The sequence below is a fragment of the Cicer arietinum genome, chromosome 6 (assembly GCF_000331145.2).
Source record: "Cicer arietinum cultivar CDC Frontier isolate Library 1 chromosome 6, Cicar.CDCFrontier_v2.0, whole genome shotgun sequence".
In the NCBI taxonomy this organism is placed as follows: domain Eukaryota; kingdom Viridiplantae; phylum Streptophyta; class Magnoliopsida; order Fabales; family Fabaceae; genus Cicer; species Cicer arietinum.
Window position 1 is genome coordinate 60,070,583 of NC_021165.2, and position 18,262 is coordinate 60,088,844.

At 27.6% G+C, this 18,262-nt stretch overlaps 1 protein-coding gene and 1 long non-coding RNA gene across 7 annotated transcripts; one reads left to right on the forward strand and one right to left on the reverse strand.

The window, feature by feature from the left end:
* The first annotated feature begins 5,456 nt into the window (after window positions 1-5,456).
* LOC101501270 (aspartic proteinase 36-like) lies at window positions 5,457-10,683 on the forward strand. The gene is made up of 11 exons (XM_027330744.2): window positions 5,457-5,632; window positions 5,920-6,011; window positions 6,657-6,786; window positions 6,938-7,194; window positions 7,759-7,986; window positions 8,818-8,986; window positions 9,499-9,572; window positions 9,692-9,785; window positions 9,888-9,948; window positions 10,196-10,267; window positions 10,351-10,683. The coding sequence occupies exons 3-11, from the start codon at window positions 6,658-6,660 to the stop codon at window positions 10,503-10,505; spliced, it is 1,239 nt and encodes a 412-aa protein (XP_027186545.1). The 5' UTR covers window positions 5,457-5,632; window positions 5,920-6,011; window position 6,657; the 3' UTR covers window positions 10,506-10,683.
* Window positions 10,684-11,262: 579 nt separating this feature from the next.
* LOC101497280 (uncharacterized) lies at window positions 11,263-15,942 on the reverse strand. Of its 6 annotated transcripts, none has more exons than XR_003470578.1 (4): window positions 14,015-15,942; window positions 13,854-13,926; window positions 11,943-12,382; window positions 11,263-11,715 (listed from the first exon to the last, which is right to left on the reverse strand). It is a non-coding gene; the product is annotated as an uncharacterized lncRNA (long non-coding RNA). The 6 variants fall into 6 exon arrangements; XR_001144988.3 differs by adding an exon at window positions 12,481-12,558 and having other exon boundaries at window positions 11,263-12,382; XR_001144994.2 differs by having other exon boundaries at window positions 11,263-12,030; window positions 12,307-12,382; window positions 14,015-15,940.
* Window positions 15,943-18,262: the final 2,320 nt, after the last annotated feature.

Here is an 18,262-nt window from a genome sequence, read left to right on the forward strand (position 1 = left end):
GTGATCGTGATATTATTGAAGTTAACAAATGATGTAAACCTTTGACAATATGAACAAACATTAAAGGGAAAATATATGTAAGGAGTCTCTATAAAATTATTATCATTCAACTTTTGTCACATAAAAATTTAAATTAAATAAAAAAAAAAAAATATATATATATATATATATATATATATATATATATATATATATAAAAGGTAAATTAGAGTTATTATTATTGTGAGACATCGAACAATTACTCAAATTTAAACTCATATAAATTAATCAATATACTATACGACTAATTGCAACATTGCTTCCCGATTTGACTCACTTGCCTTTCACGCTACTTTTGGGTTGTTTTCAACTAAAATGAAATATTTTATACACTTACAAGAACTCTTAACTACTTAACTTTTTCAGTTATGTGATTTCACTTGCCACTGGTATCAAAATTTTAATATTAAGTAATTATTAAATCAATTGAAAATAATTAATTAAAAACAAAAATATCCGACTATAGGAGTTTAATAAGTCAGTTTGATTTGGGGTCTTTAGAGAGAAAAATTAATCAAATAAATGAAATATTTCTATAGATACATTTTAGTGAATTAATTGTTAAATTAATTTTTTGAGTTTGAAAATGAAATATCATTCACCATGAATTTAACTTACTAACCGAATTACTTACACTAATTTAATGTAGTTGGTTTTGGTTTCATTGATTTTTTTTTAATATTTTTTTACAAAATCCGAATAGATCCAAAATTACTGAAAAATGTGTTGGCTTGGTTTGATTTGCGAGTAATCAATTTAGCATGATATAAAATAAATAATAGAATCAATATAAGTTGAGTTTGTTTTGTTTGGTCCCAAACATAAAAATGGGCATCACACATTTAAATTTGCTCCTCCAAATATTAAATGTAATTATAGCTACCGTTTGAGTTGAATTTACGGAACATATTAAAATCATATCAATTTAATCTTATGTAAAATAAAAATATGATGCAAGTTTCTTTTTGTGAAATATATCATATATGCAATTTAGTGTCAAAACAAATTAAAGTTAGATTAATACAGCTTCTTTTGTAAAAATTATTTAAAAATAATAAAATAATTTTGAATAATTTTTTATCGATTAAAAAAAAGTAATTTTAGTATTTAATAACTTAAATATTTGTTATTAAAAAAATTTACATGATAAAAGTTATTTAAATATATATATATATATATATATATATATATATATATATATCTCAAAAATAAGTTTTATGAATAGCTTCTTAAAATAATTTTTTTTTATTTTTTTGGAAATTTTACTATTCAAAAAAATTATAAAAAATAGATGAGATATTTAAAATGATATTTTAAGATAAATTATTTAAACTAACTTTTATATTTTTATTTTTTTAAAAAAAAGTTATAACAAAAATAATACTATAAAATCAGTTTAAAAAACCGTAAAATGTATAATTTTTTAAAAGAAATTGAATTGAAAACATTCATGATAAAATAGTTACACATAGGCATGACATGGAAGCAGAGTGGAGTCAGATTTTGCCTCCTCCAATAGAGTGAATTTTGCTTCATCCACCCTACCCTGTACCCAACTAAATAGAGAAAACATTTATCTATCCTCGTTTCATATCAGGTATAAAATTTAGATATCATTCTCATTTATATATATAAAATTATAAATTTAAAAATTATATATATTATAATTAATATAATAAAATAATTATTATTAGACAATAATAAAATTAAAAATTATTTTTTATAGAGATAATATTATAATTTTTAATATTTAAAAATATTAAGTATATTCAATACGTATATGTATATAACATTTAAAAATTGCAATAATATTACTTGCGAGGTGGGTTCGGGTGCCGAGTGAATATCACCACCTCAAACTCGTCTCTAATCTCAAATTTTAATTTCGTGAAAAATTAGTATCTATACTCAATTAAAGTGGATTTTCTCCATCCAAATCAAACGAGTTCAGTTGAGTACTCACGGGTGCTGATTATATTGTCATTCCTAGTGACACATCAATTTTTCTGTTTTATGTGAAAAATAATCCATACCATAATACTATTGGAATACTATTGAGATCAATGTTATTATTAACGGGAAAAAAATGTATCATCGAGTGTGGGGCGGATTGGCTTTTTAACCAAAATAAAAAAGTTGTTTTTTTTTTGTGACTTTAATTTGTTTATTTTATTTTTAATTTTTTTTTTCCGAACACAACCAAACTCAAAAACTTAAAGTGGCCCAATGATATATCCAATCCAATTTAAAATCTCAACCAAAATTAAAAGCTAATAAGGAGGTGAGATGTATAGAAAACTGAATCATGACTTTAATTTGTGTGTTAATACATATGAAGATGATAACATATAATCTTATGTACAAAATGCAGAGTAAATTATAATATGTTTCTTAAATTTTATAAACTTTTTATTTATTACTATACTCTACAGAAATTTTGAAAATATTTAATATTAATGAATTTATTTTGAGACTTTTTACGCTATAACTTTAATTTGATATTTAACATTGTTTTAAGGCTACTACATTTGTTGATAACAAGCTGCAATAGCTGTTTCTAACAATCCAGTTTTTCATGGAAAAATCAAACATTTGGAACATCAAGTTGTATGGGAAGTGCAGAAAGATCGTAGTGTGACTCTTGTTATTTTCTGTTATGTTTTTTATTATTTCAAAATCCTCGATAAAAATTGTTGACAACAAATCCTCTCTCTCAATGGAATTTTTAGCAGGTGACTAATTGTAACGAGCGAGTCTCATCAGTGAAGGGAGAATATTCTTTTGAAAAAACTATCACTCATCTCCTTTTTCGATAGTCAAAATTTTTGAAAAATTAAGAAGAACTTGAATATATGTAAAATTTTTGAAAATAATTTTTTTTAAAGTTTTAAAAGAAAATTTAAATTTTGGATTAATAGTTTTTTCAAAAATTTAAAAAAATTCAAAAATATAGATGAATGTTAAACTTTCAAAATGTAATTTTTCTAAAAGTTTAAAATAAAATTCAAAATTTTTGATGAATATGAAATTTTTGAAATACAATATTTCTAAAAATTTAAATAAATATTAAAACTCTAGATGAAAATGAAATTTTTAAAATGTAAATTTTTCAAAAGCTTAAAAAAAATTGAAACTTTGTATAAATATAAAATATCTTAAATGCAGTTTTTCCATTTTAAAAAAATAAAAAAAAAATTCAAAAATTTGGATAAATTACAAATTTTGAAATACAATTTTTTTAATTTTTTTTTTAAATTCGAAAACTTGAAATTGTCGAAATATTAATAATTTCAAAATTTTTGCCTATAAGTAATAGGGGTAAAATAGCAGTCACCCCAATCTTTTCTTCAGCTGGGCCAGACCCATTTAGGATTAAGAGCTCGTTAAGTTTTATTTGTATGTTGGAACTCACCTATTTGCATTTTTGTTTGGAAAATTAGATTTCATACCTCGACACTTTGACCTTTATTCTTATCAATTTTATCTCTCTTCGTTGAAAGTTTTTGAACTAATCTTTTATCCAACACAAATATGAAATTTTCTGTATAAAATCCGTTGGAAATTTTGGTATGTAAAAAATTGCAAAAAATTTCACATTAATGAAATTATTGTTATACAAAAAAAAAATTGCAAAAAATTTTTCCAATTAAATTTAAAAAACGAAATTTTTGTATGTAGAACAAATTGAGAAAAAAAAATTCATTGAAATTTCTGATATATAAAAAATTGAGAAAATTTGTTTCATAAATTTCAAAACAAAATTTCATGTTTGTAAAAATTTGAGAAAAAATTTCTCATACCGAATAGTTCGAAAATTCAAAATTTTTGATATGTAGTAAAATTGATTAAAACAAATTTACAAACAGAAATTTCAAAAACAAAATTTTCAATATGTCAAAATTTTCGATGAGTTGTTTAAATTTTTTATATTTTCCACATTGATATTTTTGAAAGTTTATACAAATATGCTAAAATGTGGGATAGAAGTTAAGATGTGTGGGTATGAAATCCAATTCTTTCTTTATTTGGTATGTTCCATTTCATTTTTGAAGTTTATACATATATTTGTTACACCTTATTTTTAAAAACAACTCTAAAAATTGATTCTAATAATTTTTTAAAATGATTTTTATTTATTTGTTACAATTTTTGAAAAAGAAAAAGATCTGATACTTAAAATAATCTAAAAATTGATTCTAATAAAAAATGATTTAAATTAATTTTTCATAAAAATCATTTTGTATAATTGTTTGTCTTTAAATAATAATTATTGTTATGATAAATAAACACAAAATAATTTTTATTTTAAATTTTTTTCTCATAAACCATCTATAAATCATTGAATGACAAAATCAATGCTTTTAGAATCATTAACAACTTCTTAAAAAATGATGAAAAGGGTCTTTAAAACAGCAAAATGTTGGGCTCTTGCTCTCTCTGTGTACCAAAAAACACAGCAAATTGTATTAATGAACCAACAAAACTGTACAACAACAAGTGCTATAATTCTTGAGGGATTACAAAACCAAAGCTGAATTGATAATAAACATTTCAATACACCTTAACCGTCTGTAGCAAGTAGCACACAACTATGATGAAAAGTGAAATAATTATTTGTAAAATATAATTTGTTGATTGTATGTAGTAAACAATTGTATCGTTGATAGTTAATTTTTAATTGACATACTAAAATCCAGCATTTTAAACAATTAACTAAATAAGTCAAAATAAGCTAAAACTTTCACAAGTAATTGAGTAAACTAAAGAAAAGATATATTTGTACAACAACAGATCACTAAGTGAATTAAGGTTCAATTTTATTTAGTCAAAATTCAATTTTTTTAGTAAATTAATACCTACGTAAAACAACAATATAAAATAAATTTACACCGCTCGTTCAATTAATAAATCTAAATGATTCTGTAAAATAAAATCGTATGCCACATCATTTAAAATATGTCAAATCGTCGTTTTTTTTTAATTTAAAAATCTAAAAAATGATTAAAATTATCGACTTTTAAAATAAAAAAATCAATTTCCTGTTGAAAATATAAAGACCAAAATTATAATTAAATATTACATTAAATATAAATTTTTTTGGGTAAAAACGAGGACACAATCCAAAATAAAATGAATTTATATATTTTAGTGTGTATTAGTGCTTTTGGTAAAATTAAAACTATATATTAAATTAAATTTGTCCATTCACATTCTTTTTAACCTTGAATCAACGAGTACATTATTAGTTCAATGTGCGATTCAATTTTTCTCTCTTTGTGAATTCCTATTTAATTTTGATTAACTTGTATTACCTTGTACATTCCTCTTTTTCTCTCACATGTACTCCTCTTCTTTAATTAATTCATATTAGGTTATTAATAATAGTGGGCCTAACAATAGGTTGTTGTATGCATGGCAGAAACTTGAAATTCTTGGGCTTCAGGACTGGGCACTGATGACCGCCCCGTGTGTTATAACCCGACCCGTGTTTTCTTATTTCGAGTTTCCTCAGCATCTAAACCCTAACGGCCTGGCTCTCGGCGGCGAACCTAACGGCCTGGCGTGCCGGAGCATCTCCCATTACGTAACAGAGGTGAGCCACATCATCCCACTCGCACAAGCACATGGAATCTACTTTCAGTGAGTTGCATTTTACATTTTTGTCTATCTATCTTAAACCCCCTTTTGAAATGCGTTTTCCATTTTCAATACACAACAAGTTTTTCTGATATGTAAAGATGTAACCATTATACATAGTGTTGTTTATTATTGATACTCAGCATCTTTCTTTATCTCTTTACACATAGTGTTTATCATTATTTTCATCTTTTTTTCTTAATTTGATTCATATCTAAAAACTGTCATCATTCTGTTTTTTAGTTAAATTGAAGTTTGAAGAGCAAACTTACACGAGCTGCAAGTGCTATGATGAGCTGCAAGTGACATGATGAGCTGCAAAGGGGTCAATTAGTGTAAGCACTACTGCATTATTTACATTTACATTGTTCATTTCTTTATTTTATCTTAATTCATTCACATTGAGTAGTATAAATAGCTCCATTGTTAATCTTAATAATCATTCACATTATCATTCTCTCTTGCTCTACTCTATTCTATTTCAATTTTCACTCCAATTCTACCACCACTCTTTTTCTACTCTCTAACCTTAAAAACGAAAATGCATTTCTACATTAACCAATTCTTTTTTGCATGCTGTTTGGCCATCCTTGTTGTACCCATGATGTGTACCGGTTACCTCCCTTTAAACCGGGTCGTGCCGCTCAACCATCGTGTTGAGATGGAGACGTTGAGAGCTCATGACAGAGCTCGCAACTCAAAAATATTGCATGGCGCTGTCAGTTTCCCCGTCCAAGGCAACTCCATGTTTGGGTAGAGCCAATGATCTCTCCCATAAACTTTTTTTCTTTCTCTTATGCTGTGTCGTATAGTTAGATAGGGAAATGAATTTTATTTATTTATTTTTAGATGTTGATAATAATATTACATATTCAATTTATTCAAAAAAATCTGAGTTTAATTGCATTGAAGTGTTGTTTTGGCCAGAATAGTTTAATTGCATTCAAAAAAATCTGATGGCTTTTTTTTTTTTTGTTCAGTATGTACACAACAACAGTCAAGCTCGGATCTCCACCAAGGGAATATACTGTGCTGATTGATACTGGAAGCGACCTTCTCTGGGTTAGTTGCAATCATTGTGATAATTGCCCTCGATCTAATGGAGTTGGGGTAAGGAGTTTCAACTTTCGTCATTTCTTTTTTACTATGCATACTTAATTGTAGTACTACTTATGATGTGGTACTTGTTTTGTTGCCTTGGGAACCAATATTTTTATTTGAAGCTTAATATTTGTTGCCTGTTGTGTTGTGTACTCTGCAGTTTAAATTCAATTTCTTTGACACGATAGATTCATCCACGGCTGCGATGATTTATTGCTCGGACCGTCTATGCCCTTTCGGGGTTCAAGGTGTGGATGTTCGATGCCTTCCTCCTATTAAACAGTGCACATACACCTATGGGTATCAAGATAATAGTACTACCTCGGGTGTTTATGTCACTGATGAAATGCATTTTGACATGATCCTCGGGCAGCCCTCTCCTTCAAGTGTTAACTCTTCAGCCACTGTCTCTTTTGGGTGAGAAACTGTTATGCTTATTTATTTTGGACAATTATAAATTTGTGTGTATGTTGGAACATATATAAATTAGACTTGGATAGGCGGGTCAAGGGAGCTTATGCTAAAAGACTAGGACTCAATTATAGATAATTTCGGAATGGGGAGTGTTGGGGGGAGTTAAATTGGTCATGCAAGTTTTGTCAACAGGTTAATTTTTTAATAAATTGAAGAATTGGTAAATAATAGGATTTTCTTATCTTCTCTTTTAGTTTTTGCATTCATTCTAATGTTTTTGTTAATACTAATACTTAATATGAGTTTTGGCATTGAATTATTTACAAATTATGAATTTATAAACCGGTAGAGTTTTGGTAGAGTTTTGGTGAAAGAAAGATTTATCTAACTCAGGTATGATATGTAAAGACAGTTCATAGATGCTGCATTGAAAATATGTGAATAGGTTCCCCTTATGTTTTGTATCTTGCTCTGATACATAACTCAAATTTGACTTTTGAAAACTGATAAATAAATATGGATTTTGTTTTGAAATAAAACTTTATTGAAGTGTTGTTTTGGCAATAGGTGTGGTACTCATCTTGGTGGAGGTTTGATTGAGACACCAACAGCGTTTGATGGAATCTTTGGGTTTGGCCCTGGTCCTCTGTCTATTGTGTCTCAATTGTCAGCACGTGAAATAATACCGAATGTTTTTTCTCATTGCTTGAAAGGAGATGGCAATGGGGGAGGCATTCTAGCTCTTGGTGCGGTTGTGGACCCAAGTATTGTCTATAGTCCACTTGCTCCATCAAAGTATGTTCTCTTCTGCACTGTTTTTCTCATTTTCTTTTTGTAGTTTGTGGGTCATTTTTTCCATATATTGCACAATATTGATATAAAGAAGCATACAAGACATTTTTGAAAGGAGTTTATAGAATAAAATTTGTACAATTAGATTATTGTCAATTGACAATCAATAATTATAAAATTTATCAATTTTGCTTTTGGTAGAGTTACAATATGCTAGGTTGAAAGATAGGAAACAAAATTTGATTGCTTGAAAATTACTTGACATGACACCCCACAAGCGGGTATGTTTAAAACACGATTAAATCAATCTGGTCTTGGAAAAAAAATTGTTAATTTAATTAAATGGTTTTTCAATTGAATGTAAAAGTAACATGTTAAACAAAAAAGCTAAGTAACCTACAAGCCTCCCTTAACAAATTGTTGTGACTGAAGTTGGTGAATGTATGGAATGTCATATAAGTAAGTTCGGATGTATGGAGAAGATTTTTAAAAACAACAAAATATAAATGATAGTCTAGTAATTAGAGATATATAAAAAGGAAAATATAGAGTAAATCATTGAAGGAGATGTAAAAATAAATATCAATCTTGAATCTGAATTTACTGATTTACTGATTTACTTGATCCATGTATTTGACACCACCCTGTGAAAGAGTGGTTTGATTATTATTTTGTTGTTATATTACTAATTATGTTGTTATATTACCCTGTGAAGCTTCTTTTGTTGTTTTTGTTCTTGTCAGATGCCTCTTAGTTGATATTACCTACTGGCTACTTAAAACGCTTCTTATTTTGCGGTATAATTGACTAGTCTTTGTCTTTTCAAAATCTTAGGAGTCATTATTACATGAATCTTGAGAGCATTGCTGTCAATGGACAGCTCCTCTCAATTGATCCAGTTGCTTTTTCACCAGCCAAATATGGAGACAGGGGAACTACTATTGACAGTGGTACATCACTGGCGTATCTTTTTCCGGAAGTCTATAATCCCCTGGTCAATGCAGTAAGATTTCTTGTACCATGCTCAAAACATTGAAATGTTGAACTTTGTCTGGCATATTTTTCTCATTTGACTTTTTCATGATGAGAAATTCTGCGTTGCGAAAAAATAGTGAGAATATTTTCTTACTCTTTGATTTGCTTGTCTCATGTTTAGTCTATTTCGTTAAATCACCGATTGACCTTTTTCCATTGAATTGTATTAAGTTTCTCACATTCGTGCCTTATTTGACCTGTATTAAGTTTTATCATGTTGGATATATAGATCGATTTTGAACCATTCTTTGATCTAGTCGATGATTGCTTTTTGTTTAAAATCACGAAATGATTTAATGGAGATTGTATTTCTTAAGATACTTCAACAAACAATTAGACACCATGTTGAAGTTTACATTCTTTTTTACATAATTCTTATTATTTATTTTCTTAAAATTGGGTTTGCTTATTTCTGTTGTATTTTAAGAATTGTAACAGCCTTAATGTATACTGATGTTCAATTTCTAAATTGCTTTGTAGATAACTTCTATGGTGTCACAATTTAGCCATCCCTTTGTTTTAGCAGGAAACCCGTGTTATCTGGTCTCAACCAGGTAATTATAAATATAATATTTGTTATTAAGATCTCTATTTACTTCACATGAAAAGAGAGCTTGTTCAATTAGGATTTCTAAATATTTCATTAATTTTTTTGTGTTTCTTAAATATTCAGTGTCGATGCGTTTCCTTTAGTCAGTTTTAACTTTGCGGGTGGAGCATCCATGGATGTAAAACCAGCACAATATCTTGTGCAGAGTGATTTCATGGTAAGCATAAATTATGTTTATTATTATGTTGTTTGTTATATTTTTGCATACAAGTTATTCTTTGGAATTGTATGTCACTAATGTGTCGTTTTGCTTTAACAGAATGCTGGGCTGTGGTGCATAGGTTTCCAGAAAGTGGAAAGTGGACACCAAATATTAGGAGGTTAGATGATGGACCAATTTAAACGGACTCTATAAACTCTGCTATTAATTGGAAAAAAAAATTATAATTCTCTCATTTGATTATTAAATGGTATCTTTTTTTTTTGTCCGATTAAATGGGAACTTTTATAAATGGTAAAATATTCTAAAATTGTTATGTATCTGGCCCAAATAATTAGCGTGATAGGATCTTTGTAATTCTGATGATATTAATTGATTTTATCCGAGTATTATCTTATTTTTTGCAGATCTTGTCCTAAAAGATAAGATCGTTGTCTACGATTTGGCTAATCAGCAAATAGGATGGACGAATTATAATTGTAAGTTCACCCCTTAGAATTTTTATTTCCTACAAGTAGTATATAGTCTTTCTCTTTGTCTTAAAATTAAAAATTTGTTTTAGGTTCTATGCCTGTGAATGTAAATGTGACCGTGAGCAAAGACAAGAACAATAATCCTAGAGCAAAGCGGTCGAGTTCCATCATCAGTTCAGAGTTAGGGATTTTGTCAAAGTTATTACCTGTAATTATTGTGGCTCTTTTTATACCATTTTTGTAATTTAATTTCAATATTCAATCTATGTAATTTTTATGTCCAGATTAATATCATTTAATACGGTTTAGTTAAATATAATTTTATATAGTGTACCACATGTTAATTTGCACCGTGGTGGTACTCTGTTATCTTGTAACATGTTGATAAAACATCACAATTCTATTAAGTTGTTACTCTGTTATTGGTGCAAATCTATAATTAATGGATACTCTGTCAATTGTGATATTGCATATATGGTTGTTGTTTTCTATAAGTTACTTTCTCTTTGTCTTAAAATAATAGAAAGTTGAAGGAATTACTTTCTTGGTGCAAATTAATCTGTAAGTAATAGAAAAATAATTGTGATGTTCTATATACAAGATAATAAGTTGGTGCAAATTAATTTGGTAGGAGTAATTTTTATGCCCAGATTAATATCACTTAATACGGATTTAATTAAATATATTTTATAGTATATTTGTAATAAATCTAATGTTTATATACAAGACAATAAAAAGGGAAAATATTAACATGTATCCTACAGGTATATATAAGGATTCTAGAAATATTTATATATTAAAAAAATAAAATATATAATTTTTGAGTGAGAGAAATACACAATACAAAATTTGAATATTTAATTTCCTAACATGTAGAAAAGTGAGGTCAATTATTAATCTTTGGATTAAAATTGAATTTGAGTCTCTTGTCTGGAAAGAATTTCCACAATTGTTTGCAACGATTTAACTTCATGTTTCATCTTCTAATCTTTGCAATCTCGTTTGCTTTAATCAACATTAGTATATACCCATGAATTAAGAATCTCAAATCAAAGATCATTTACATCATCAAATGTAGAAGCTTCTTTGAATTTAGAATCTCAAATCAAAGATCCGAACATTGAATTTACATCATCAAATGTTGAGGGTGGTTTTGTGCTAGCCTTTGAACTTTTGACAACACAACAAATGCTAGTATCCTAGAATATGAAATCTCATCTAATACTCATAATTCAACTGCTTCACTAGAAAAGCTTCCATTATTCAAAATTGTTCTCCCAGCACTTAATGACACTTTTTGCAACAAAGTTCGCCAACAAACTCCATAGCCTAGCGAGTGCTCAATTTCCTGCTAATGTTCGTGCTCGATTTCCTACTAACATTCCCTAGAAAGTACAAATAAGGAATGTACAATCAAACAATTAACCTGGATAATTTTTGTCTTGTTTATTGACCTGTAAAAGTGTACAATCAAACAATTAATTATGTATTCTCATATAATAACACAAGTAGGTAGGAGGATTTTTCCTCCATCAAATTATATCTAATCTTTCATTTTTCCTCTATCAAATTATATATAATTTTTCCATTTCCCAAGATTGTTGGGTTTCTTGTTCAAAAAAAATGTGGGAGAATTTTGAAATGTGATTATCAATTATTGATCTAGATCACAGTGAAATACTTGAGTCACTTGGTTTTATGATTAATATCAATGGACTTGATGGCTTTGCAGAGCTTTCCCTGAGGAGACGTCGAAATGGCCTGAAGAGCTTAAAATTAAATATGTATTAGTGTAAATGTAAGCAATTAACAACTAAGTTGCTTCTATAAAGTACAAAGTCAGCTGACTTAATACAATAGTCCAATCAGCTGAATTTTTATACTTCTAACTAATGAGTAATACAGAACCTATGATACCAAATTCACTCAAGACACACAACAGAACATAAGAAATAAGAATGTATTGTTTTTCGTCAAGCATCATCTTAATATTAAAACATAGTACTATAGCATACTCAAAATTTCAAAGCAAGAAAGAAAGCTACCTCTCGCGAGCTCATGAAAGATGAAATGTGGCCTCAGTTGAGTGGAACTATAAGCTTGTTAATAAGAGAAGTAACACTGTAGATACAAAATTTCCCAAAAACAATTTAGAAAACTTTGTAAACATGATGGCAAGAACTTATAATTAGCATCCAACATTAAACAAACTGTAGCACCTTGCAGCAAGATATAGTAGGATATAAATGGCTTCTACATGGTTGTACTGTATGTAAACATGCAACAAGGACAAATACCTAAAAATAGTTTTCAAATATAGATTTTATAAATATCAAAGAAATTGAATACAAAATCGTAGATAAATGATGTCAAATCCATTGTCTTTCATATACATATAAAACTAGTTAAATCACGAAAATATTCCAAATTCACATAAAAGCTATTTTGATCAATCTAAAATGCTCATATAAATGCAGAAAATTATTCTACTTTACAAAATTACTATTTCTATGAGAATAAAGGAAATGGATTTCAGAAATCAAGGAGCAATTTAAAATACTAAACGATTTGAAAATTATAAATTGCCTAAAACTAAACTTACGTTTATTAAGTCCACACGTAAGAACAATGAGCCCGTGCACAAAATAGACAATGCATAACTTGTTCAAATTCTATCATAGAGAACACAAAGTGCGATATCATATATTCAAAATGAACATAAAATCTTACAAACATATAAAATTGAAAATAGCTAATTCATATCCACCTTAGAGTACTTTAGTATTTTATTGTGCAAAATCAATAAAATTACAATTTAAATACATATTTAATTTGCAAAAACACCAGCATCACGTCCTTACAATATTACATCAACTAGCAAATGACAAGATTCAACACATTTTTATAGCAAATTAAAATGTATTAAACTGATCAAACAAGAGAAGATTGAAGGTTATCTTATGGATCAGAACATGTGCATGAGTTTCCTTTCAACACATAAACACTAAATATGCTTATCAAAGAGCAAATAACTAGAACGATTATGTGTGAAATTATAAATCAGATGTGAATATTTAGTATCTTGTTTTGATAAGAGTTAAACATGTGTTGGCACAATTAATTAATGGCTTTTCTCAAGTTTCCATATTATAAGCACCTTTCTCCTTTAGATTGGGGGAGGCGAAAGTAATAGCGACACGAAGAACCTATATACTTTCCACTTTATATATCCATACTATAAGTCACTATACTAAACATTATCAATTGTCTTCCACAACATATTTGAAAAGAACCCAAACCATCAATGCAATAAAAAATAAGTCACTATACTAAACACTATCAATTGTCTTCCACAGCAAATTTGAAAAGTACCAAAACAATCAACACAATAAAAAATAAGTCATTAACTAGCTCAAAAATAAGTCACTATACTAAACACTATCAATTGTCTTCCACAAAAATTTGAAAAGAACCAAAACAATAATCAACAAATGCAAATACATAATCATCAACAAAGTTGTCACATTCCCAATCAAAGTAAACTGAGCCAATTAAAGTCACATATCTCTAATACAAAAAGGTCAAAACTTACAATCACTATTGCGGCCTTTTTACTAACAATTGACCCATCTTCACAAGTGAGGGTTTCAATGTAAATCTCTCAACTGGTGAAATAAAAGTCATAAAAATATTAAGCATTATAATTACATACATAAAGTATAAAAAAAAAAGGAAATAAGGTATAATTTATACCTTTTTCAATTGGTTCCTCTTCCGCTTCTATATTAGAAAGAATGGAGTGAGGTTCTACTGCATACTCATGTGTGACACCTTTTGTATGATTAGGACTAGAACTAGGTTATGCAACATTTCTTCTTTGCATATTGGTTGAGTTTGTATGAGTAAGAACAAATTGTGTTCCATCATTATCACTTGCTTGATTCCTTCATATATGAATGTTAGTGAAAGTAATCTTCATTCTCCAATAACAACTAGGTTGACCTTATGATGTTAAAGATTAGAAGTAAAAACAAGAAATCCAATAGTTGTATAAAAAACAAGTCAAAAGCACAAAGTTATAGCATTAGGCCTTAATGTAAGTAGATAGCCAAAATTAGTAACATTTCAAGAGAATGATTATCAAAACAATTCAACCACAAACTCATAGAGCCACATACATATACATGCTAATGATTACCAATCCGTCAAAAAAAGAATAATCATTACAAATAACTAAACTAAAATATAGCTATAAGTAAAAAGCCACAAGTGTCTTTTATTTTCAACGATCAATCAAAACATAACACATAAAGTATATACTATACTATGTTGTTTCGATATTCAAAACTTCAGAGACACTTTCTAAGCTATTTGAAAAGTTCATAGTACCAGATTGTGTGTCAATGACGAAGATGCAAATATGACGGAGATGTCAAAGACGTGCACCAAAAAGCAGCAAATATAAAGTCAAATGAAAAATAAGTTGATTCAAATATGAGAAGAGATAAAAAACTAATATAATGCATATATACAACAGATAGGAAAAATATAAAATATGCAGCTACAATAACACAAGCAATAAATTGAGTTTCTTTATCTTTTCAATATCATCCTCCTTACTTCTTAATTCAAAGATTAGCATCGATGTCAAGAATCAAGAGTCTATGTAGACTCATGAAGAGTCTGTAGACTTGACTCATATACTAGACATGTACGAGTCTATGGATGGTAAAATAATAGCTTAAAAGAACCTATGAAAATAACACAATGCTTACTAGAAGACGAATTAACATAAAAATAATTCAACATTCCAAATTCCAAATTCCAAATTCAAACTACATACTAAAGTTGTAGCTCAAAACACACCATAATAACGTAAGCAAAGTAGTAAAGTATGTTTGATTAGATCTTTATTCCTTCAAAGTTCCCACAACAAAAAGCAAAAATATCATATACTAATGGGTTCAAACTTATGCTGAACATAAACTAACGAAAATGAACAACAAAATGAAACGAACAAGAAAGTAAAAGCAAAATGAAACGAACCAGAGTAAGCATCAAAGAAAAACGAAACTCAATCAGAACAACAAAGAAGATGAACGAAAAATCATACACTGAATAGAGCAACACAAATGTACATAACTAAGCAACAAGTAAGCAATCACGAAAACATGAACAAAGATGCAAACCTGGAGAAGAAAAGACAACATCGGAAAAGAGGATACGAACTGCCGGACCATCAGAGAAGTAGAAAAAAACGACGACACACGAGGGATGAACGAAGGTGCACAATGCCGAGAACGAAAACGAACGCAAACACAAATTGAACGACAACACACCGTGAACGCCAACACTGAAGTGGGTGAACGTCGACGCCCTAAGCTCGCGTTGACGGAGGGGAGATCGCGACGGCGCAGTGTGTTGAACGGAGGGGTGAGAATTGATTTAGGGATTTGGTGTTAGGGATTAGGGGTTTAGTAAAGAAAGAAAAATTGATTTAGGGGTTTAGTAAAGAAAGAAAAATTGATTTAGGGGTTTGATTTTGATGGAACGCAAAAATGGTGAAGAATGAGTAATCAATCAGAGTGAAGGAAACTTTAGGGATTTTGGTTTCGAAGGGATTGAAAATAGTTCTAACAGGTAAAACAAATTGTGTCTATACCCACGGTAAAAAAGTTGCCATGATTACGTAACTCCTTATACCAACTATCATACATATGTATATAATATACCTACGTATTTAAACACTGTCACTATAAATGTCCGTATACATCTTGTAGTGAATATAAATCATATTAAATTCATCCATTTTGTTTTAAATTTTTAAAGGAGAGATTGTCGTAATAGTTAATAGTGTAAACATACATGTAAAAAATGATTTAATACGTATATACTTAAAAATAAGAACCAAAATAGTTGGTAAAAAATATTGATAAGATCATTGATTGAAGAAATATTTAGATGAAAAATGAAATGTGATATATTTATAAAGATCAATTACTTATTTAAAAAAAAAATTACTACAAAGTACAATAAATCAAAAGAAAGAGAAAATAGTTGTGTATTGTCAATGTATTCCATCAAATCACCTCACTTTTATAGTAATATATGGGAAAATGAATAACTTCAATTAGATGTCAATGTGAAATTATTTTAACTAACGGTGCAAGTGCACGTTTATTAAACTCAAAATAAAAAAACATATATTGTAAGCATAAATATATATATTTTTTCATTTATTTTTGAATTATATAAATTTGTAATCTCTATAAAATTTCAACCTTTCAATTTTATTTCCAAAAAATAAAAATATATTTGGTTTAAATATATATTTAGTCCTTGCAAATATGCCATTTTTTTATAGGTTTTTTTTTGTTTGGATTTAGTCCACCGTAAAATCAAAGACAATCGACTTTGGTTCCTAACGTCAAATCAATATTAAAAAAATGAAGAGTTTTCCAAAAAAAACCCTAAACCCTTCTTTCAATTTTTATTCCTATTTTATTTATAAAATAACACTAATTATTAAATGATCAATAAATAAATTTATTACTCAATAATATAAAACACTTTAATTTTTAATATATCATAAATGAAAATATGTTGGTGTGCATTTATAAGAGTTGATCAAATAAATGACTCTAATTATTAGAATAACTCCAATTATATCGCAAGTTTCACATGTTTGTTGCCAAGGTGCATACTCCACATATCATTTTGGAGGCACAATAAATATCTTGATAAAGTGTGAATATAGCACATGAAGCCTAACACAAATTCAAAATTACCGTCTATTATATTTTGATATTAAAATTATTATCATATGTTTTATTTATCTTTGAGTTTTTTAAGATACAAAAATCATTACTCCAAAGATACAAAAAAAATTTAAAATTAAACAATTTTTAAAATTATTATAATCAATTTCATTTAACTATTTTTTTACTCTGATAATAAAACCAATTTATTTAATATTTGCTGAGAGTTAGGAGGTCAAGCCGTCCAAACTAAGGCAGGCTTTAATAAGGCTTTAATAAAGCCACTTTTTTGTCTATGAAAAAATAATAAAGTCATTCTTTTAATTGATTGCAGTTTAATCTTTGTATCCCTATTTCTATAAAAGAAATCGGTTATGAAACTAGTTTTGTTTGAATGGTTATTTTGCAATTTATATACTTTATAGCTACCGTTTGAGTTGAATTTACGGAACATATTAAAATCATATCAATTTAATCTTATGTAAAATAAAAATATGATGCAAGTTTCTTTTTGTGAAATATATCATATATGCAATTTAGTGTCAAAACAAATTAAAGTTAGATTAATACAGCTTCTTTTGTAAAAATTATTTAAAAATAATAAAATAATTTTGAATAATTTTTTATCGATTAAAAAAAAGTAATTTTAGTATTTAATAACTTAAATATTTGTTATTAAAAAAATTTACATGATAAAAGTTATTTAAATATATATATATATATGTATATATCTCAAAAATAAGTTTTATGAATAGCTTCTTAAAATAATTTTTTTTTATTTTTTTGGAAATTTTACTATTCAAAAAAATTATAAAAAATAGATGAGATATTTAAAATGATATTTTAAGATAAATTATTTAAACTAACTTTTATATTTTTATTTTTTTAAAAAAAAGTTATAACAAAAATAATACTATAAAATCAGTTTAAAAAACCGTAAAATGTATAATTTTTTAAAAGAAATTGAATTGAAAACATTCATGATAAAATAGTTACACATAGGCATGACATGGAAGCAGAGTGGAGTCAGATTTTGCCTCCTCCAATAGAGTGAATTTTGCTTCATCCACCCTACCCTGTACCCAACTAAATAGAGAAAACATTTATCTATCCTCGTTTCATATCAGGTATAAAATTTAGATATCATTCTCATTTATATATATAAAATTATAAATTTAAAAATTATATATATTATAATTAATATAATAAAATAATTATTATTAGACAATAATAAAATTAAAAA

Bases quoted from the DNA above. Each gene is read 5' to 3' on its own strand.
- LOC101501270 (XM_027330744.2), top strand. From the start codon at position 6,658: ATGTACACAACAACAGTCAAGCTCGGATCTCCACCAAGGGAATATACT. The intron at 9,573-9,691 runs GTAATTATAAAT...TTAAATATTCAG, and splicing joins TGTTATCTGGTCTCAACCAG to TGTCGATGCGTTTCCTTTAG. The intron at 10,268-10,350 runs GTAAGTTCACCC...AATTTGTTTTAG, and splicing joins AGGATGGACGAATTATAATT to GTTCTATGCCTGTGAATGTA.